The sequence below is a fragment of the Scomber japonicus genome, chromosome 18 (assembly GCF_027409825.1).
Source record: "Scomber japonicus isolate fScoJap1 chromosome 18, fScoJap1.pri, whole genome shotgun sequence".
In the NCBI taxonomy this organism is placed as follows: Eukaryota; Metazoa; Chordata; class Actinopteri; order Scombriformes; family Scombridae; genus Scomber; species Scomber japonicus.
The window spans coordinates 5,392,890-5,416,794 of record NC_070595.1 but is presented as its reverse complement, the minus strand read 5'-3'; the positions used below and the strand labels follow the sequence as shown (position 1 = coordinate 5,416,794).

The 23,905-nt window shown below is 40.0% G+C and overlaps 1 protein-coding gene across 1 annotated transcript in view; it reads left to right on the top strand.

Moving 5' to 3' along the window:
- The first annotated feature begins 4,267 nt into the window (after positions 1–4,267).
- igf2bp1 (insulin-like growth factor 2 mRNA binding protein 1) overlaps positions 4,268–23,905 on the top strand; it is a 56,166-nt gene continuing 36,528 nt past the window's right edge. The window contains exons 1-2 of the mRNA XM_053339124.1: positions 4,268–4,442; positions 5,675–5,735. Coding sequence (XP_053195099.1) covers positions 4,268–4,442; positions 5,675–5,735 — 236 coding nt within the window. The remainder of the gene's footprint in view (positions 4,443–5,674; positions 5,736–23,905) is intronic.

Here is a 23,905-nt window from a genome sequence, read left to right as displayed (position 1 = left end):
ATCACTCTCAGCCAGTACACAATGTGTACACAATGAACACACAAAGACCAAACTTAACTCTTACATACAGTTCCGGTCAAATTTGACCCGTTTTGACATTTGACAAAAAAAAAACCCAAATGTTTTTTTAATCCTGAAATTTGATGATTTTTCCTTAAAAAAATCCCAAAATGCACAAAAATGTAAATATTTTAAAATGTTATACTTTTGTATAATAGGTGGGTTAAATTGAACCTGTATCTATTGACATGTGTTTTAGTGAAATGAAGAGTGAATAGTTTTAATCATTCTGTTTATGATGTAGCAGTGAAGACTGATGGCTCTAAAGGTTCTACAATAAACCCCACACTCTACATAAAATACATTTCCATCATTATGTCTATGTTATATTTTCATGTCTTATAAAAAAGGACATGATATTGTGTGACAGGAGCTGTTTAGTGGTGTTAAAGCTAAAAATATACACTCTCTCTGCTCTCTGAAACATGAATCAAGGTTTAATCACATTTATTGATCAATCAGATCGACTATTGATGCTTTCTAAACACATCTGTGGTTTAAAATTTGGTATAGACACTTTTTATGGGGAGTCTTAGACCGAGACCTGGGTGCAGCATATGAACAGTATGTAAGGGTTAACTGTAGTTGTTATCATTTTAGCCATCAAGGGTGTGAAACTCTTAAAACCTGCTGCACCTGTTGCAATTTAGATTGTTGACTATATATTTCAATTAAAAAAGCAGTTCTAGAGAGGCTACAAACAACACAGTATTTCTCACTGCTAAAGACTGATATTTTAGACCAGATTAAATGTGTGAGTTTCAATGTGTGGGTTATATATGAAGGAGAAATACAGCAAACAGGTACTGCTGTTAGGTTGAAGAACAGATAAGCAGAAAGGAATTTTCAGTTTACACAGGAGTTGGGGTTAAGAGGTGAAGGAGAAGGGAAATTATGAAACTATTAGTGAGGAAGTTTATTATTATTTTTGGAGCACAGATTATAGGGTGATTGAGTGGGCTCGAAACAGTCAGACTCCAAAAACTATAGTCTAAAATTTCTGCAGAAAAATATACTTAAAAAAAAGTTTTAGAAAACCTGTCCGAAGCTTGTCTGATGACTTGTACGATTATTAAATCTTTCTGGTCTTGGTGAATAATTTAATTGGTGTCTATTGACAGCTGAATTTGTTCCCCCTAAATTCAATAAAACATCAACCAATCAACATCAAACTAACAAAAAAAAAACATTAAAAACGATTTTTCTTCACTTCAACATTGGACACAAGTCACTCACTCACATTACCTTCATTCTAAAAGCCTCGAAATACCTTGGACCTTATTTTGGTTATTTGACCCTTGGAAACCCTAGCCTGTGACCTCACCAGCTTCCCTGTGAACAGTATGTGTGTGTGTGTGTGTGTGTGTGTGTGTGTGTGTGTGTGTGTGTGTGAGTGTGTGTGTGTGTGAGAGAGAGTTTCAGAGAAAGAAAAAGAAAGAGGGGGGTTGGGAAGAAGGGTTCAAGCCATCTCAGGACAGAGGGTGTGTGTGAGAGAGAGGGGAGAATCTTAACTTGTATGTCCTCAAACAGCTGGAGTGGTAGAGGTAGGATGAAATGAAGAGATTCAAGCAGGAGTGTGATGTGACTTCACCATGAAGAAGATCATGAAGCTACATTCAACCACCCTGACGCTGTTATACATAATAGCATAATTACTGTGTGTTCCCATTCTTCTTCTTCACACTGCTCTTCAGGCACTTTAATCTAATAAAGATATTGCTGTGAGTAAGATGTGTCACACTTGTGCTTATAATATTAATGTGATAATTAGATGAAGTTAAGATGAACAGGTTTTCAGGTAATGTTATATAATCTATTCATTCTCAGGGCTGAAACAAACATGCTAATACATATATATTCAAATACCATTCAACTTATTATGAAAGATACAATTACTTAAATCAATAGCTCATAGAGCATAGAAATTCATTGAGAAGCTATGTGAGCACTATTTCATCTGATTCACTCAACAATGGCGGATTTCTTCCTTTAAAAAAATAGTAATGCTTTTAAGATGAAAGTGTATGATTTGTTAGTATCTTCTATTGTGAGGCAACAGTTACTCAACTGCCAGTTTGAGAGTTTGGCTCCATTTTGAGAGCATAGGAGCCATTTTCTAACCAAGCGAGCGCGCTTGAGTGCCACGTTGCCTCCGGGCGTCAACAGTTTGGCTACAAAGTCTAAATTGTCTCTTGCACGGAGGAAAAAACCGTTTAAAAAACCTCAAATATGGACATGTCGAATTTTTTACCAACACGGGAAAGCGTGAGATAGGCACACAATGCACGCACACAGCGCAAATGTGAACCACAGCCAAACTCTGTAGGGCTGTGTGTGTGTGTGTGTGTGTGTGGGAGAGGCAGGCCCGTGCATCAGTCACTGCCTCCATTTTGAGAAGCCTCCATCCACGCAGAGGGGGCGCGTGGTGTGTGTGTGGTGCTGTAGACTGCGCCATACTGCCATTTCCTTTGCGCCCCATACTCCACACACACACACACACACACACACGCACATATGACAAAACGGACAAAGCATGAAGCTATATGCTCCTGCTTGGGTGGGGCGCACACTGCTCAAGTTGGATTATAACTGTGGCCGTCGCCTGTTGGAAGCCGTGACCCTTGCGAGCAACTTAAAAAGCCCAACAATTGTAGAAAGTGGCTGAAAAGCAGAGGGGCGGTGCAGTTTAACGTAAACTACGAGCTTCCCCGCCCGCCTCCAGCACAACGGCACGGACTGTGCTGTAATAACACGCTGCCGCCGCCATATATGATACATTGTTTCAGTTAATGGGGCTCTGGGGCAACAATGTATCACAGTCACTGGATGGGTTTCCGCAGGTTGCAGTAGCAGCGCCCTCGCGGCCCCTGAAACAAAAATGGGGCCCTGGACCTTTTGTTCCGCCGCCCCAAACAGCCTGAGGTTCACCATAGGTCATTTATGTAACATCAGGACTACTAACTTCTTTACCACGCATCATATTCACCCAGAGGGCGGCAACAGCAGAGAGGTGGGGTCGGGGGGGGGGGGTGGGGGGGGGGGGATTCTATGCTATAGAATTAGCAGGCGGTGTCTTGTTATTTAAATTGGGAGAAGTTGTGAGCACCTAGGCCTTAGTGGGGGAGGGGGGTGCAGGGCGACGTGAGTGGAGGCAATAAAAACAGCTCGACGCCCAAAGGTTGTCTTCTCTTAGCTTGAAGCTGACATTACTGAGAGGTGAAGGAAGTCTCGTGTGTCTATACTATAGCCCAATGTTCGCCTGCACGAGCTGAAGAGCATAAAGCGCATGTGTGGCTACGTCGTGTTACATAAAAACCCCAAACTGCCCCGCGCGCACGTACAGTCCAGTACAGTACAGTACAGGATGGCGCGAGCACAGCGCGGAATTAGGGGTCTCGGGTTGTGTGCCCAGGCGCGTGCACACACACACACACACACATATATATATGTATACACACGCGCGCACTCACCCTAGGATGAGAGGGGGATGCCCCCTCCCCTTCCTTCCCTCCCTCTCTAACCTACTCCAAATAACCACGTGGTTTCCTCTTTGCAAACAAAAAAAAAAAAAAACGTGAATTGGAGTCGGTGGAGGGGCGGCGTCACCCATCTGCCGGCAGCAGGCGGATCGCTGAGAGAGAGGGAAGGGTAGAGATCTAGAGAGAGAGAGAGAGAGAGAGAGAGAGAAAAACATTTCTCCCGACCTGATATCCCGCCATAGTTTTTCCCACTCTTCCACCATAGACCCATCATCAAATCCACCCAGTGCAACCCACCTTCCTCCACAGCGCGATAGAAAGGCTGCTGCTTTATTCGCCTGCTGGGGCCGGCTGCAAGTCAAGGGATTTCATTTCTCCTCCTGCTCCACTTATTCATCTGGATTTACAGCTAGAGTCAGCGTTACCATCTATTTTTACACTTTTTTTGAAATCTCTTTTTGTTTCATTTTTTTGTTTAGTTTGCCGCCGAGAATTAACATTTGTTTCGTAGTGTATCTTTCTTTTTAATCTTTGTTTCCCCCCTCTTTTTTTAGACGTTCTTGCCCTCTATAGCGTGATTTCCACTTTCAGTTAGTGTGGCAAGTGTGACAATATCTTGTTGCGCTATTAACAAATTCAGCAGAGAAACTTTTTTATTTTGCTGGCTTTGATTTCAGTTATTTCGAGCTTTGTTTTTTTTTTGGGACTTGGAAAAACAATTTTCCACCATGCACAAGCTGTACATTGGGAATCTAGGCGAAAGCGTGACTGCCGAGGACTTAGGAAAAACCTTTGACGACCACAAGATCCCATACTCCGGACAGTTTCTCATGAAAACCGGCTATGCGTTTGTGGATTGTCCGGACGATCAATGGGCCATGAAGGCTATCGAGACGTTTTCTGGTGAGTTAAGGTGGACTACTGACCACCAAAGACCCTCTTCCACCTTTAGTTTCATTCATTCTGAAGGCGAGCCGTAGACACCGGTGTATCACCACGAGTGCATGCCCACATTGAGCGGTGTGTGCCCCACTTCCACTCCCAGTCAACCTCCGAGGCTCTTTACATGAACATGCTGGATAAAAATAAATCCACACAATTATTTAACTGCTGAATGAATCGTGGTGTGTGTGTGTGTGTGTGGAGAGCTACACGCCCAGGGGGGAGCCATTCAACTTTTGCAGGGGGGAGGGACACACGTAGTGTAAACGTAAAGCTATACAGTAAAGCCTCAGCGAACGTAAAGCACTAGCCTACTCTACTATATTGCTATTTAACCAATGGAGGTCATGTACAATGCTGTGATAAACAAGGCTCGTCCTTTTTCGGCCTAAAAATGTGAATGTGAGTGATTTTTTTCATGTGCTTCTTTTCCTGTGATATAGAATGAAACCTTGCTGGTTCCCCTCCCCCTTTAAGCCGGCACTCCACTATGACAAAGATAGAAAAATATCTTACCCTGTCTACTCACCGAAACAGGCCTCACAACCGGCATTCATCCAAAAATCGCCTAGCTGCACCATTGTTGTAAAAGCTTGCTTCAGACGGAGGCTCGGCTGCTTTTTTTTTATTTTAAAGGCCGTTTCTCTGTATTCTCATGATTTCCTACATATGTAACGTGAGGAGCCAAGGTCGCCATGCCAGTCAGCTCCCCTCTGCCTCCTCAACATGAAACCTCACCAAACACCCAAACTCCCCAAGACACACTCCCTCTGCGTAGCAAGCACAGTGGACTTTAACCCGTTTACACACAAACATGGCCGGTCAGTGTACATAAAATAAACCTACGTCTAGCTGTCACAGTGTATCTCTTGAGGTTTTGAGGAGCTCATTATAAGGCAGAAAGTAACATGCCTACACACTTTACTTCCACTGTTCCACGACTTTTTCCAGCTAGCTAGTGTTTTAAGCACACCTGCACATTCCCGCCTTCTCGTCTTCGTTTCTGTTTTTTCTACTTCTTTAAATAAGTCGCAGCTTTAAAAGTTAGCAGTGAGGGGTCCTCCACTGTAGCAACGCACCCCCGAATACAGGATATTCCCACCATAGGCCTGCAGTATAGCACAGGCCTATAAACAGTTAGCATGTAGCCACAGTGTGTTTCTCAACCTCGGCTCTTTTCTCTTTATTTTCAGGTAAAGTGGAACTTCAAGGGAAACGTATTGAGGTCGAGCACTCCGTCCCCAAGAAGCAAAGGTACTAAACAGCATTCAGCACTGTGTCACCCCCCCCCTCTTCTTCTTCCTCTTCTTCTTCCTCTTCTTCTTCCTCCTCCTCTTCCTCCTCCTCCCCTTCTCCAAGACCCCCTTTTTTCATGTGTTGCATCACCTTGTTCAGGCCTTTCTTTAATGGAGTTATCACTGTATACAACTACTTAACTCATGTGCATTAAGTGGCAGAGAATTTGTTGAAACGTTCCTTTTGTGTGTGTGTGTGTGTGTGTGTGTGTTTGGAGCCATATTCGAAGCTGTTTCCGGCTGCTACTTTAGGGCTTGTGTTGGTTGTGACTGTGTTGAGCTTCAACTTTGTCGGCCATTGCTGTGAATCTGAAGCTGTCACTGCTTTAGCTGGAGCTGCTCCCCGCCGTGCTGTGTGGTGCAGTTCAGGGTTTTTTTAGTTTTTTTTACTCCTCATTTGAAAACGCTGGCGTTGTTTGAGTGGTGTTGGGTGAAGCCAGTAAGCATGTACAGATAATATTCTTCGCTAGGTCATCACATTAGGATAGAAGCACGTCCTGTAAGCTTGGCAGGCTGCAGGCCAGTCTGTCATGAAGCTCGCAGTTTTTACACTCACTTAACATAAGATTCAGAATTACACAAGATAATATGCATTAAGGGAAATGTGTGTTTATATCTCGTATAACTTTTAAAAGTCTGTTTTTGGAGTGCATGCTTCATTATTAATATTTACTCATACACATAGTTTTCATGCATGTACTTATCCACAAAATTGGTGTGGTGTGTGTGCCTGTGAATGCTTAATTTAATTAAACATCTGGCTGCGAATTATTAAAAAAAACTACTTCTACTAGTCATTATGACGGATTAACGTTCAATTGAGGCTAATAATAATTTATTTAATTTACTTCTGACTTGTTAAAATATTTCCAGCAGAGGTGTGGATGTTTACTTTGTGTGACTCGAGTCTTAATAGTTTCAAAATGTTCAATAAATAGAGCACAGCACTTGTGTGAATTCTCACAGTTTTCTCGTAAAATCACAACAGTGTGTTTGGAGGGTTTTTTTTTAATGGAGTATAATTGTAATATTTTTATATTACTTTCAGCCCCTTTTGTTTTTCTTCTTAGTTGTGAAATTAAAGCAGGGCTGTGGTGTTGAATATTTTGCACATTTGGTTCATCCGCACACCAAAGCATTTTAATGGAGGAAAAAAATAGAAGCTGTAGTTTTAATATTTAAAAAAAAAGGGGATTTTCAGGGTCCAGAAGGATAAACTGAAGTCCACTGTAGATCAGCTGCTCTGTGCTAAGAGCCAGACTTGACCTGCTTTAAACAGTATTATGGAATTCGCCTATAGACCATCATTCATGCCTGTAACCTTTGGCACAGATACGAGGTGAGCAGTCAGCACAGCTCTCCCATGTTCCGCCATTTGGCCACATGTGTGCGTATGTGTGTGTATCCCATGATCAAAATGGCCTGTGAGCTTAGTTTTCATCATATTGGATCCACTTTTAGCTCTAAATAAATAATCACATTTATTTTCTAATTTCCACTCGTGTGCTTTTGTGACAATCTTAGCTAAATATTTAAATTTGAGCTGGTTTTTGTGCGCCCGCCCTGCGCCACGAGAACACACCAAGCAATGTTGCAACATGGAACTGGCGCAAAAAAAAAAAAAAAAAACGGGGAGAATGAGGGTGGGGGGGGCACAGTGTGATCTTTATGTAAATGAATGGCGTGAAGCAGTGAGTCTGAATCACGTAGGAGTCAAACTAAAGAAACAGGTCACTTGCAATGCTCAGGGAACCAACATGGCAGCAGGCTGTAATTTCTTCTAATCACCCAGCGGGTCGGTAAATTATTCTGATGGCGCTGCCGTTTTGTGCTCAGAGCGTCCCAGACCTTCTCTGTGATAACCTTGAAGAGCCATAATGATAAAAGGTGATTTGTGAGTAAGGGAAGGGGGGAAGGGGGGCCCATCGTGGGTGAGCTCAAGCCTTTACCGTGGCTCTCTCCACACAAAACACGTGGTGCGTCCACGCAAAGAGTAGTCACTCCACGTCAGGCAGTGTGAGGGCAAAATGGCGAGGCAGTGAATGAAGCAGGAGCACAGTGGAGGCTGTTGGGGCTTCACTGCGTGTCGTTCCGGGTCTGCTGAGCGCGCCCGGCTCGCCCTGTGCTCCACAGCCACTGGCCTACTTCACATGTTTCAATATTTCTATGTGAAAGCAGATAATTCATATCGAGGGAGGGAGAAGGGAGGAGGGGGTTGGTAGTGGTGGAGGGGGGTGGAAATATATATATTTTTGGAAGCCCAATCTTAAAATGGCCGTTCATACACTCCCAACAAGCCACAGGCACATTATCCAAAAAAAAAAAAAAAAAGATGTGCCAAATAATTGTGCTTAAATATTGATGTCAAACATCTGCTCAGCTGTTCAACTGTCCGCGCACATGTGAGACGTTTGAGTCCACACACATTTATTTCATTATTTTGTAAATGTTTTGTAAAAAACCCTCCAACAACTGTTTAAAGTGTTACAGTAGTGTAGTAGCGTTTTTATTAATGGACGTCAATGTGAACAAACAGATGAGAAGATCCAGAAAAAAAACCAAAACAAAAAAACTGTGACGGTGGTGTAGTTTTATTTATTTATATATATTTCACAGAAATAGTGTCAAGCTGCTCCTGTAATCCTTTTCTTTTTAGTATTATTAATTTTGAAATCTGTCTGTATTCTTGTCAAAAGTCAGTGTGTGTGTTAGTGTGTTAGTGTTAGTGTGTGTGTGTGTGAGAGAGAGTTTGGAGGTCAGTTGTTGCTGTTTGCATGACTGCTGGCTGCTGTGTGACTCTCATCAAGTCAATCAGCTGTGTTGGATCCTTTACTGCACACCTCCAATAGAAATATGTGTGTTAAAAAATGCCATGAAGTTACTGTGATGCTTGTACATGGATCCAAACTGGAGGTGTGTGTAGCCTGTGTGTGTGTGTGGGAGGGAGGGGCGTGTATTTAGAGGGAACAAACCCTTTTTTTTTTCTCTTTCTTTTTTTTTTAAAGGGGGGGAGGGGGCCGCCTAGAAGTTCTAGAGTTCAATTCCTCCTTTCTGTTCTGTTCAAAGTGTCTCTGCTGAGCCCTTACAGGCTGCAGGGGGCGCCGCCCCTGACTGCTGCTGACCCCTGACCATGTTATGGACATGTACTGCGTGTGTGTGTGTGTGTGTGTGTGTGTGTGTGCGTGTGTGTGTGTGTGTGTGTATCAAAGGGACGTGCCAGTGAAAGATGGAGGGGTTTTGCGTTTGAGAGACGGCGATAATATTCATCATGAAGTTTGACTGAAATGTGTGTCAGGCTTGCAGAGGTTTGTGGGAGGTCAGATAGAGTGGAGGGTGGGGAGCTGGATTGTGTGTGTGTGTGTGTGTGTGTGTGAGGAGGGGGTTGGGGGTGGGTAAATGGTGGGGGGGAAGGAAGGGAGGGTGTTCAGAGGGAACGAGCTATTGGCCCTTTTGGAAGGAAGATAACGTATAGAATGGCAGTATGTGTGAGCGTAAAGACAAGCAGCAGCAGCAGCAGCAGCTCGACAAATGAATGAATCTTCTGCTTGTGAAATGAAGATTAACTGATTTGATCTGCAAAGCCTCAATTTCAACAGTATCTTTAATTTTTTATTTATTAAAAAAAACAGTTAAAATCTCCTGAATCCTTCATGTAAAAAGACTGACAAACCGAGCACATAACATCACTTTAACTTTAATTTCTAAAGGCTGCGTAGAGATGATGTGTTCATATCTTTTTTGAATTCCAAATGTGACACAAGAAACAGTCGCAGCAAATTCTATGAATTAGAGAAATGTTTATTAAAGGGGGGAAAAGTGTTTAAACACCCAGTTTATGACTAATGTAATCCAATTATTTCTTTTAATTAGATTTAATTAAATTTTAGAAAGTTTTCATTTGAGTCTTTTGGGGATTTTTTTTTCTCTAAGTTTTAATTTGTGTCTTTAATCCTGATTGGACTGTCAGAGCACTACATGTGTGTTCATTTAAACTAAAACAGGAAAAAAATTTGACCCCCATTTTGTAATATTTCCAGATTTAGGAGTGTGTGTGTGTGTGTGTGTGTGTGTGTGTGTGTGTGTGTGTGTGTGTGTTACAGTGTAGAAGTATTTAAGGCTTGATTATGGCAACTTCTGCCCTTTTGACATGAAATCCAGTTGTTATCTAGAGCTGGAGGCATTCTACAAATAAAATGAAAATTGGTCTGTGCTCTCGAGGAATAGAGACCCCCCCCCCTCAACCCCCCCCGCTCACTCACCCCCACCCCTGCTGACAACTAGACTTGGATCTCCACAATATGCAGAACTCCAGAAATGTTTCTATTTGATTAAGAGTATAATGTATATAATAACCTGTTTATATTATTCCCAAATAAATTCCCATAAATGAATTCCATATGACTCATGAGAAAGAAAAACTCCATCCTGTGCTCCACATTCACTTTCATTCCCAGCCCCTTACCATAATTGTCTTTGCATATGCTAAACTTCACTGTCAGTAAGCTTTAGATAATAGAACTAAAGAGGAGAGGAGGCGGCATTAAAAACAATAGCATATAGCATCAGATTGGTAGTTTTCAGCGTTGCACCATGTGTTTGAATCCAGCATTTGTTCTGTAATATGATTGACAGCAACTTAATGAATTTGTCACTTCCTCTTTTGTAAACTTCCTCAAACCAGCTGTACTTTCTCCTTTCCATCGTCACTGCTACAAAACAAGTCTGTCTCTTTATTATTTGCTGTAAACATGCTGGCAAACTCACTTATTATTACCCCACTTTATTATTACTTATTAGTTGTTGTGCAGTTAGAGCTCATCTTGTCTTTAGTTTGGATTCATTCTTCAGTCACTGCAACTCAATACCTTCTGCTGCAGGCGGCGAGTAACTGCTGCTTATTCTACACCAGACTTCATTCAAAAAACCTGCAATTTTACAGCTAAAGTGAAAAAACTGCCACATGCTGTAAAGCTTGATAAGAAACTTGCAGAAAAGGTTATTGTTAGATAGAGGGAGAAAAAAAATCAAAAATTTGCTATTGGATTGAAGTTTCTCATCTCAGAACATAAAAAACAACTAAGCATCTTTTAGTTGTTGTCTCTATTTTTAATCCTTGTGTGTTCTAGTTATCGCTGCCAGATTCACTCACTGTTTTTTCTTTTACATCTACAAATAATTGTAAGGTGTTACTAAGCCAGCTGGAATACCAATACCAATGCTTGTTTTCTGTCCACGACTGTGAGTGTAAATTCAAAATCTGCCCCCCCCCCCCCCATCATGCTCTCGTAACCTATATTCCATCTCCATCCATCCATCCGTCCAATTTCATCAAACCGAAGCAATGCCGCTTGCTTTAGTGAGTCACTCCTTCTGTCCTCCAACCCTCCATCATTTCCAGCCCCATTAGTACGACTTATATTTCAAAACACACAAACACACACACATGCATAGGTATTTCTGCGTATTAGATTTTAGCTTATGTAGAATTAACAAAAATAGTAACACATCTTCCTCCATATCTCTTCTTCTAAATGTGCCTCATAATGAACCATCCAACAGCTCATACATGGTTTGAATAGAAAGAAAAGAAACATGGAGGACAGATGAGGGAGCCTCTATGTCCAATCAAAAAATATGATGTCACTTCCAGATATGAGCTTATAATGTTAAACAGCTGCTGGTGTTCTCTATAATCATATCTTCACCAAATCTGTCTTTATATATCTTTTAAAAATGCTATACATTAGTCATCTGTATTTTAAAGCAGTACACCAAAAGCTTTTTTAAAAAAATTTTTTTCAAGAGTTTAACATTACAGGAAATCATCTTTCTAGTCTTTGTCATTTTAATTTAGAATCTGTTCAAAGCAACCAAATCTCCCTGTAAGATTTAAAAGTTAGAGTAAATCTCAGCTGTTTAACTGTACATGATCAAGTTAGCAATAACACCACCAAACTACCTTTTTTTTGTTTCCCCCGCAAGCTTTCAACCACTTCTCACACTTCCTCACACTTCCTCCCGCTTGGTTTGATCAAACTGCTGCTTCTGCTTCCACCTCAGTCCACTTCCACCATGAAAACCATGTGACACACATAAACAGATTTTTTTATTATTATTCAATACCTGTATCTATTAAAGCATGAAGTGAAGAAATACACTTAAAGGTCACATTAAAGTCTGCAGGAAACCACCTCTCTCTCTCTCTCTCTCTCGCTCTCTCTCTCTGTGTGTGTGTGTGTGTGTGTGTGTGTGTAGTGCTCTGCACAGCATGCTCAAAGAGGCTCAGCTTCACTAAGTGGTTCTTACGACTCTCTATCACTCTCTCTCATCTCTCTCTCTCTCTCTCTCTCTCTCTCTCTCTCTCTCCTCTCTCTCTCTCTCTCTCTCTCTCTCTCTCTCTCTCTCTCTCTCTCTCTCTCTCTCTCTCTCTCTCTCTCTCTCTCTCTCTCTCTCTCTCTCTCTCTCTCTCTCTCTCTCTCTCTCTCTCTCTCTCTGTGTGTGTGTGTGTGTGACGCTTCCGTGTCACATTTTGCCCCCTTTTTTGCACTCATCCCTCTCACCTGCCGCTTCATCCTCCATTCTCTAATTATTGTCAGTCAAATTTATGAATTCGATCGGCCCCTTTTTAGAACAGACCACACCCTTAATTGTGTGTAAAAGCAACAAGTAAAGTTTTTTTAAAGCAGGAAGGTCACAGTCAGCTGCTGGTGGAGATTCAGTGTTGTTGCTCAAGGACACTAGAGTGAGATGAAGGCTTGAACCCGAGTTCAGAAAGCTAAAGGAACACTTCCGAATAAACGACAGGATGTTGATATGTTTTTATGACATCATCTGCGTTATAAGACATTTTAACTCTGTATTCGGGGATAGCTTCTCTCTCTACAAGCTGTGAGACTTTTTCTCAAATTCATAATGCAGAAATGGAAAACCCAGATTTTTTTCACACACACACATACACACACACACACACACTTGTGAAACACGCCAGTCAGCAGTTCAGAAATACACATGTGTTGACACAGGCGAAGGTGGAAGAATGTGAAAGGAACTGGTCAGCAGTCGTGTTGTAAGAAACATGCTTTTGTTTTTTTTAATATTCATTCTTGCTGCTAGGAAACAGCTGAAATTCCTCTTTCCAGTTTCTCTCCTCTGAATGAGACGCTCATCAATCTTAGATGGTAGATTGTATGGTTAATTTCTCATGCTTTTCTCATATTTCAGCTTGTTTTCTGAAGCTTTTCGGATTTTTTTTTGTGCCACAGTTGGCAAAAATATTCAGATATTTGATTAAAAAAGTGAATCTCAGCCCCAATGACCCAAAATGATCTTTTATTCCTCTTCTATTCCTGCATCCTCACTTCCATTTCTATGCGTTATGTAAAGTGTGTTGCAACTTTAAGTACACTCAAAATGTATCATGCATGTGAGGAACTTTCCGTGTGTGTGTGTGTGTGTGTGTGTGTGTGTGTAGCTGAGGCTTTCACCCAGAGAGTAAGAGAGAAGCTCGGAGGAGAGAAGGAGAGGCACGCCATGGTTTGTCTTCCTCTCTCTTCTCTCATGGCTGGCGAGCAGGGAGGAGGTGGTGGAGGAAGGGAGGAGGAGGAGGAGGAGGAGGAGGAGGGGATGGATGGTGGGCGGAGGGAGCAAGGGGGTGCGACCAATCGTCTGGCAGGAGCACCTGCGAGCAGCGAGGGAGGCGGTCGCTCGGCGCCCAGACGAGAGGAGTTGATAGGCCCTGCCTCCCTTTGCCTGCTTTTGCTCGCCCACACGCATGCTCTCTCTCTCTCGCTCTCTCGCTCTCTCTCTCTCTCTCTCTCTCTCTCTCTCTCTCTCTGTGTGTGTGTGTTCATACTTTCATTCTCTCTTGTTTTCTTCTCTCCCGCTCTCTCTGGTACAGTATGTTCATTTCTCCCTCTCTCTTGCCCCCTCCCTTCTAACCCCCCCCCCCCCTTCTCTTGGCGTGTTGCCACGTTCTCTGCACCGTTCCTGCCTTTTTCGCGAGAGTGCCAGGAACGAGTGATAGGAATAAAAGGAAGACAGACAGATGAAGGGATCGGGGGTGGGGCGGGTTACAGAGAGAGAGAGAGAGAGAGAGAGAGGGAGGGAGAGTGACCGAAAGATGGATGCATGTGTTTTAAATTTGAGCGTCTGCGTTGCATGAGGGATGTCAGCTGAGCTGCATTTCTATAGAGTCTCGCTACAAACAGTTTGCGAGATAGGCAAGTGTAATCTGATTAGACAGCCGGCTGCCGCTCCACTTGTTTGTCTAGCAGCGTATCTGCGGTCACTCAAATCTATGGCGCGGTTTGGTTTCGTGTGCTCTATTTGCGTGAAACCATCAATTGTCTCACACAGAGAGAGACAGACAGAAAAAGAGAGAGAGACAGATAGAAAGAGAGAGAGAGACAGAGTGACTTCAGTTCTGAGAATCGGTGAAAAGGACAGCTGTGTTTTCCAGCTGTGATCTTCTGTAATGATCTCTGAGCAGTTTGTGTACAAAGAAATGATGTAGGCGATGCAGGACTCAGTGCAATCAAAGAGTTGAGTGTCACTGTTAATGTCCCTAACTCAACAGTCCCCATTCTATGCAAAAGTGACATGAATTCAGCTTCAGATCAGATTCAGCAGATGTCTTCTTCATCCTGGTATTGTGTCCCAGCAACAAAACTACTCACCAGCTACCAGGAAGTGTCTCCCCCTTCCTCCCCGCTGGAAACACACACAGAGTGAACTTAATACAACAGTGTAACTTTTGAAGCTACACTCTATAGATTCACTGCTGAATCCTGATAGAAGCTTTGAAAGCAGTGGTAGAAGTTAAAGTTTCACTCATTGATATTCCAGAGGGGAAATATTTTTTTACTCCATGATATTCATTTCACAGCTGGCTACTGGTTGCTTGACACATGACAGTTTTTTAAAATGTAAATTGATTTAAAAATGCGCCACAACTCTATTAAGAAGTTGAATTTTACTTCAGATTAACCAGCTGCAGCACTAAATGCAACTTCCATGTGAAGCTAGACTAGGAATAGGATAATAATAACACCGTAATGTAATAAACCTAGAAATAGCTCTCTGAAAAAGGTAGTTTTATTGTTCATACTTGGGTAAAAAACTGTAAATCAAGGTACATTTTCACTCATTGATACTTTAATCCAACATATTTTACAGGGAAATATTCTTTTTACTCAATAATATTCATTTCACAGCTATAAATGCTGGTTGCTTTATACATTACGTTTAAAAAAAAATAAAAAATACAAAACATGTTATGTGATTTTTATAGCTAAAATGCCCCAAACTCTATAAAGTAGTTGAATATTGCAACTTCCATATAAATGCATTAATAATAGGCTTAGAATAACACAATAATTCATTTTATAGCTCTTGCTTAGGTACTTTTACTCAATGAAAACTGTTATTGTAGAGCTTGTAATGGTATATTTTAAAATAGTGAAAGTATTACTAAAGTATTTAACTAAAAGATTGTAGTACTTTAGTTTTCCACTGCTGGCTTTAACTGACCTTTTAGAATGTATTTTGTGTGGACTGTGGATTTTGTCCTGTACTTTTTTTTTTTTTTTGTACAGTGTAGTCATGTAAGGGTATTGCTTCATGACGGTGGAGGGGGACATCCAGCTTTGAGTGTCGTAATAGGCTAGTTAACTTTTTCAACCTCCTTTTTTATTTTTTTTTCTTATGTCAGTCGAGGCTAAGCATTCATTCTTCTCATTGGGGAGCTTCCATATCAAGATGGTAGCAGAGCTTTTAATTTTTCTTTTGTGTTCCACCAACAAACCAGTCTTTACATCCAACATACCTACTAACTTACATATAGACAGCAGCAGGTTTAGCCCCCCCAACCCCCCTTGCCAAGGCTTATATACTAAAGTGCTAAGTGTGCGTCTCACTCCCAAAGCAAAGGCTATTTAACACTTTGTTCATGTCCAAGGCGTCAGGTGCAACATACAGTGGGCTTACCGTAATACCTGGATTACACATCCCCCACTTTATTAGTATTACACCTAAAAGTAGGGGGGACAAAAAGTCTTATCACCCCCCCCTCCTATTCCACCTTCTTTAGATGTACTGAATGTGAGTATTGATAGGAATCTAAACCTGCCACTTAAATGCTTTTGTTACTATATTTATTTTAACAGCTTAAATATACTTGTGTATTTTATCAGTCTTGTTTTTAGGTACATCACCTATAATTATCCTTATAGTTATAGTGTAAGTATAATAACTTCAATACATTGATCTACTGCTACTAGTTTCTCCTCCACACATGAACTTAGTGTAGACTCACATTCAGGATTGTGATGCTATGATATAATAAAGAAAAGAAAGAATGATATATTTGGTGTGGTGGATTGAGCTAACGTCAAGTCTCAAATTACAAATGTTGACATTAAAATGATGATCATTTTAAAAATAATCTGAACCACTTTAAATGTCCACACTACTCATTTGACTCATAAAGAAAAATGGTGTGTGCTCGTTAGTGTGTATTTCGATGAGTCTCCGGATGAGCTTCGTTAAGCCTTGAGGAAATGATCCTGATGATGTCATGATGATGTCATCAGGTTCAACTTGAGTAGATACCCTGCGTTTAAAAAAAACTGGATGGGGATGGAAAGATATGCATTATGGGAAATGTAGGCTCCAGTGCTTTTTTTTTAAAGCTTGACTCACACTATGGACTTTAACTATAGATTCTGACCACATTTATTGATTTGTACGCATCTTAAGTGAGTCCCCTGACTTTATGGTCAGGGTAATGCTAAAATGTTGGATGATGATTGACTGAGAACACGCAGATACGTTCAATACATTTTTGAACAATAACTGAGTGCAGGGATGAAAAAAACCCAGAGGAATCATGCAGATTTCAAAAATGCTGCCTACGTTCCGCCCGATGTCAGAGCTGACAAGACACGTTCGCACAGAAAGTGAAAAAGAAATTCCGAAAAATCACACTTTGCATGCTGAGCGTGATGACAAAGGCCCGTTATCCCCCGAGCCAAAATAAGACGAAGACAGAGAGAGAGAGACAGAGAGAGATAGGGAGGGAGAGAGAAAGAGAGAAAGAGAGAGGGTGAAACAAATGCTCAGAGAAATGACAACACAGAGTGGAAAGTGAAGGCGAGGGGAAAGAGGAGAGGCCTTATGTAGGTGAAGGGGTAAATGAGTCCTGTCTCTTTAAGAAGACCCCCCCACCCCCTCCTCCTCACACACACACACACACACACACACACACACACACACACACACACACACACACACACCTCCTCCTCCTCTGCCTCCTCCGCCCCATCTTTCTGATTGTTTCTTCTCTCTGGTTCAAACCATCTGTCCTCTCTCTCTCTCTCTCTCTCTCTCTCTCTCTCTCTCTCTTTTTTTTTTTTCTTTCTGTCCTTCTCTCTGTTCCTCTTTCTCTCTCTCTCTCTCTCCATCTTTAACTCTGCATCTGTGTCTCTTGCTCTTTCTTTCTCTCTCCCTCTCCCCTAACTCATTCTGGCCCTTTCTCTCTCTCGCTCTTTTTTACTAAAAATAAATTGAGCGCGCACACACACCCCCCACCCCCACCCTCACACACATCTGGGTACATGCATGACACCGGCCCATGCATGAGGACGGATGAACAGCGAGAGAGAGAGAGAAAACGAGTGGGGGATCAAGAAATGAAGAGAGAAAGAACAGAGAGGGGGGGAGGGGGGCTGGGGCCCAGGGGTTGGGTCTGCATGGAGGATGGGGCCCCTCATGCATATGTGTGTGTCTGTATGTGTGGTTGTGTGTTAAGAGAGAATGTGTGCATGTACATGAGAGAGAGAGAGAGCAAGAGAGCACCTCCCTTCCAGCCCTGCCCCGGTCATCATCCACAGTCATGTCACCCAATGGGAAGCACTCTGATCTAAGGTGTGTGTGTGTGTGTGTGTGTGTGTGTGTGTGTGTGTCTCCTCTGACTTGTAAACTATATATATTTTCATATCTGTAAAAAAAGACTCAGCCTTTCAAGCGTTTAGTTTCGTCCAGCCTGGATTTCAGACACCCAATCAGCAACATTTGTTCTAGTTTTGCAGCAGTTTCTAGTTTCAAACTCTTGAGTAGTTCAGTTTCCTTATAAAATATCTGAAATCACAGTTTTCAGTGTTTATGTAACTACTTAAACCTGTTACTGGAAAAAAACCTTGAAATCAGGAAGGAAGGATTTATCTTCCAAAATAAGAATTTACTGATTTGAAGTCAAAATGTGCAAAAACTGCCATCACTGAAAAGTCAAACACACACACACACACACACACACACACAAAATGATATTGATATATTGGCTGATAATGTTATGTACACACTTTTCTTCCCTCAAACACTTGTGACAGATATGTAATGGAGACTGTGATATTTTACTGTTTAACAATAAACCTTATTGTATAAAATGACATCAGTGCTCTGAAACAGTAAGCTTCACTTTTTCTATTTAATAATTATAATTAGCTATGAATTAAAAAAATGCATGTTTTACATTTGAATCAAGGAAAAATATATTAGGGAGCAAAAACATTCTGATATTGATATATTAATGTTCCATGTACAGCTGGTAAAAACACAGCTGGGAATTGAATCATTATAAATAAACATTTTAATATTAAACTAGAATGAAGAAAAAGGACCAAATATCCATAAAATGCTGCCAATATAAGTTAAAAAATCAAATAAAAATAATCTGATAAACTGATATCAGCTGACCAATATATATCAGTCAGGCTCCAATAGCTTATATATAACTATATAACACACCACAAAAAGTTATCAATCAAAAATTAAAATGACTTTTAAAAAATACTATTATATTTATGTATGTTTATGTTCTATTGGCTAACGGTCATTCATTAAATAAATGAGTCTTTTCTGTGTCGCACTAATCAACTTAAACCTTAAAATATTTGACATTTTCTGTTTAGTTTTAATCTGAAAAATACACAAACTAAATATGTGCTGTTTTTCTTAAAGAAGTAAGTTTCACATTTTAAATGTTGAAATGAGAAAATGTGTTTTGATTATTGGAACACTTCATGTTCCTGTCCTGTATTTAGGTGAACATCCCAATTTAATAAAAGGAGAGAAATCAAATGAAAACTGAAGCTTTTCCAGGCTGATTGTGACAAGGATAAAAACCCCTGACTTCACATTTGATATTGAATACTGCCAAAAACACTAAGACTAGTCCACTCCAAATGAATTTCACTACAGCATGAAGTTCTCACGCTCCTGCTGAAAGCACTGAAGTGAAAATAATTTATACCTGAAGGGGTCAGATTGATGAACCTCAGCTAACCTCTGCTTGACTCCTCTGGGGAGAGATTTACACAGAGGGAACACAAAAGAATCAAAGAGCATGTAGCATGAACTAAAATCTAATGGGGACATTTAGCTTTTGATTTATTCCCTCTTTTTAAAAAGTGCTTGCTTTTATGCATTTCTAACACATATTTAACCATAATGCTGCCTGAATGTACTGAACAAAAGGTTCATGAAAGTAAAAAAGTTAATGATTTAGGTGGTTAAGGTAAAGGATTGTAGTTAAACATTAAAACAGTCAATTCCACTGCAGGATTTAATGGTGTCCAGTATTGAAGTCCTATATTTTCTACGCTCATTTCCTCCACCTGAACTCAGCAGTGATGAGGGTGGAGTACAGGTGCTCCAACTAACTGAAAATGCAACAAAACTCACTCAATTGTTAAACTGTAAAAACATAGGCAATTAATTTTAGCCACAATTATCTGCACTTAACCTTCCTGTTCCTGTTGATCATGGAACTTCATTCCAACTTTACACTTATTTTTGGAAAGTATGTTAAATAAGCCTCGTTTAAATGTAATTATAGCTCAGTATTGAGTTGTTATAAAAGCAGAAAGTATGAATTATTTGAACTTAATTTAAGATCAGAGGAGAATATGTTGATGGATTATCACAAACTGGTCAAATTTAAGTCAGGATACAGTTTTAAAACCATTTCAAATATTTGAATGGCAGCACATAATCACACCTGTTGTTCTATTGGTTCAAAATTGATGATTCTACTTGCAAAGAATGTAGTATGGAACCATCCACATGATTTCAGGTAATTAAATGAAATGAATCCATACTTCTGATACGGGTCAAATTAGACCCGAGGACGACAGGAGGGTTAAACTTGAGGTTTTTCATATCTTGTATCGAATAGTTGAGATATATGTAAATGCTACTGTGTTTGATATGATGCAGGCTTAGGGTAAAAAAAAAAGTATAAACTGACAGAATATCAGTCAGGGAGGGGAAGCTGTCTGGTTGGCTGGAGCAGCAGGAGGCGGGATTGTTGTAAAAACGTGACGTTTCATTGGCCAGTGTTTTTAAAAAAGTAGGTATTGTATGTTTTTCAGGAAGGTGAATACAGGAACCTTAATTATTTCATCATATTTGAGGTTTAACTGACTAAATAATAAAGTTTAGAAAAAGTGGAGAGAAAATGAGAAAGTAGATGTTGATTTGAGGGTCACAGTCAGACAGTCATGGAGGAGGATCATTTTACTTGATCCTTCCTCGTCTTTGTTGGAACATGTTTCAGTTAAAAAAATCCGAGGCTTTTTCATCTTGTTGAATCCATTCACACAGAAGACATTTAATAAAGAAACTAAGCACACTTCCAGAACTCAAATCCTGTTAAAGAACACAATTACACTTCCATACAAATATAGTTAAGAACTAAAGCAGAGTACAGATACATTGTTTTACATGACAGAAGAATGAATCATGGCCATGAATCATCATCATTCAAAACAGTTCTGTTTTTCCATGATGATGATGATGATGATGATGAGGATGATGATGAGGATGAGGATGAGGATGAGGATGAGGATGAGGATAATGATAATGTTAATGATAATGATAATAATAATAATAATAATAATAATGATCTAGCTCCTTGTAGTTCCACATCAACAAACAACCACGTGATTCATTCAAGTCAGAAAAAGGCCAAACAGGAGCAGACGAACGGTTCCAGCTCGTGCCACATAACTGCAATGTATCTGTTCTGACTCCGGCTGAGGACCCTCGCTAGCATGTCATGCCCCCCCCACCCCTCCCCCTCTCTCTCTGTCCCTTTTATTTCCTGTCTGCTTTCTCCACTATCAGCTGTCCATTAAAAAGCCAAAAAACACACACTTTCTAAAATAAGATAGAAAAACAGAACAGCAGAAGCTTTAAAAAAAAAAAAAAAAAGAATTATAGAAAAGGTTTTATTCGCAGCTGTTAACTGGCAAAAAAAAAAAACTGCAGAAAAGTAACTTCACCATTACTGTTAAAACATGACCTTTCATTCCATCTGAAGCATGAACCCTGCTGAAGACAGAATTACTGTAACCACATGAAGTCAGTTAGTTTTAAAATTAAATTGAACCAGTAGAAACAAATACCTTTGCATTGACTTCATGCCTGTTTCAACATTTTAGATGTTTCTATTAATTTTGCAGGAACATGTGCCTGATTAAAAATAAATAAATAAATACATCAGTAGAACAATAAGAGCTCTGAAAATCTATGACAGAGCTTCCTTTTTTAAACCTGTTTTTGAAATAATGAATTTAAAAGATTTAAGTCCCAATTTAAAAAATAGAGTTGATTTATTCAGCAGTCATAGTTTCATATATATATATATATATATATATATATATATATATATATTAGAACCCCCCCCCCCCCCTTTACTTGAAACTGAGCTGAACTGATTGCAGACATTTTCCTTTTGGCTCCTTCACTTCCGCTTGTGTTTCAGAGAACAACAGGCCTCTTGTATAAACTGTCAGACAAAGAGGACGGAGCTACATTCAACACTTTTAATCCCACTCTTAACATAAGGACATACATGTTAAATCAACTCAACAATGTAGAAATGTATTTGCTTTTTGGAAGAAACCCCCCACCCCTGTTTTTTCAGAGTAGTTTATATAAGCTTGGTGAATACGGAAGTTTTAAGGCGCCATTTAAAAGGATTATTACAAATCAATCTTAAAATAAAACTGATTCTTATTCATTGCTAACAATGTAAGACATTTAGTAAAACTGCTCTCAGATCAGTAAAATATAACTCAAACTCATTCGAAAGGCTTTTCTAGTATCTCTGTGTATGTTTGCTTTGCTTCTTGTCTTAGAGTGGAATTCATTCTTTCATTATTTCCTTTTTTTTCTCCTCTAACCTTTCACCTTTTACCTCTCAGTACGGTGGTACACCACAACACTTCCCCCATGACTCTACGCAAACTAGTTCTGTGTGTGTGTGTGTGTGTGTGTGTGTGTGTGTGTGTGTGTGTGTGTAGGAGAGGGGCGGGGTGATGGCATTGCCCCTTGGACCTAAATTCTTGACATTTTTTCAGCCGTAATGAGAAAGAAACTGGAGATTAAGGAGCCTATAGGGCATCCATGCCTGTGATTGGCCAGGAGGCATTGCACACCGAGTTCGGATTGGCTTGTAAGAGTTCTATAGTTGCTCCTTCTCATATAGAACTTCCTGTCCAGTCCTCTTCCTGGTTCCTCCGTGTGTGTGTGTGTGTGTGTGTGTAAACCGCCTCCATAGCTTCCAGCAGTTTGGTCTGTTTGACCCAGATTGTTTCACGTCTGTTTATTTTTCCTCTTGTGGTCACCGTCTCTTTATTTCCTTTCCTTATAATATTCATTCAACCTGAGGCTGGAATATAAAAAAAACTGCAAATAAACTAAAATAAATTTTTTTAAATACTCTTATATAGTTTTTTTTCTTACAAAATAAATATGTGCTTCAATGATTCTTGCAACATTTGAAAAGAAGAAAAAAGGTCTTAAAGTATAAAAGAAGTCATTTACTTTCACTTCAACAAGGTGCCTCTTCTCACTCAAGGTTGAGAATATTGTAGTGAAATCTGTGTGAAAGCTTCAATAGAGCCTCTCTTTTTTTATGAAGAATGAAAAGTCTTTTTATTTTTTTTTTAAGCAGAAAGATTCACAAAAATTCTAGTGACCTTCTGCCTGCTCATCTAACATGAATAAACCAATAAACAACCTGCCTGCACATGAAAGAACAGCTACAACCTCAATCAGATGTAACCAAGTCTCTAACATTTGTCAAAAAACAAATGACATAAAACATTTATTTTAAAAAATCCCATTATAATTACTCCTCATACCTTCTAGAAGTTAAACACACTAATTAGAAATGTAGCTTAAATTACCGTACTGCTTCAAAGCTTACTGTTAAAATAATATTTGGTTTATGTTTAAGTAAAAAACCACTACCACTGTGTTTAAGTAATGAGTAATGCTGTGTTTATATTAATGTCCACTAACTATAAGAATAAAGGAACATTCCTGTCAATCATATTTGATTAAGAAAACTAAAAAGAAATGGAACCAACTATTTAAATGTCATTTTATTAAGTTTGGGGACTCACAAGAGATTTATTGTAAAGAAGGAATGGTTCAAATAAAAAAAATGTAGTCCTGAGTGTGGGTCAAATATCAAAAACCTTTAATCCTACATTACCCACAATGCAACTTCATAGTGTCTTTCTATAGAGTTTCATTGCCTAGTAAACCTCCACATTTTTCAAACACCACATCAAGTGAATAACAGACTTCTCCAGTGTTAAACCTCCTGTAGAGCCACAGCACACATTATACAAGCATTTCTCACAGGATGACTATATAGTAATCCTATAAGTGCCAACTAAACTGATCTTGATGTGTAAAATTCGGTGAGTGCCTCATGTCTGCAGAGCTTCCTTCTATCCAAACAGCCAATCAGCAGACAGGGGTAGCCTCTAGTTTGTCTGCGAGGCGACACCCAGGGCAAAAAAAAAAAAGGTCTCTGCATTCCCCGCCACTGCTCAGGAGGCTTAATATTTCAATAACAAACACAGTAATATAGTCACATGACCTTACCAATATGTTAAAAAAAAGAAAAGCTATCACCAACGTATAGTCAACAGGCACATTCCAAACTGTCCTGCATGCAAAACAAAGTATATTTAGTTACTTTGAAGCATTGACTGATGAGTGTGATCACAGAGCTGCAGGACATAAAGACGTCTCTTTAGTTTTATTGAAGATTTC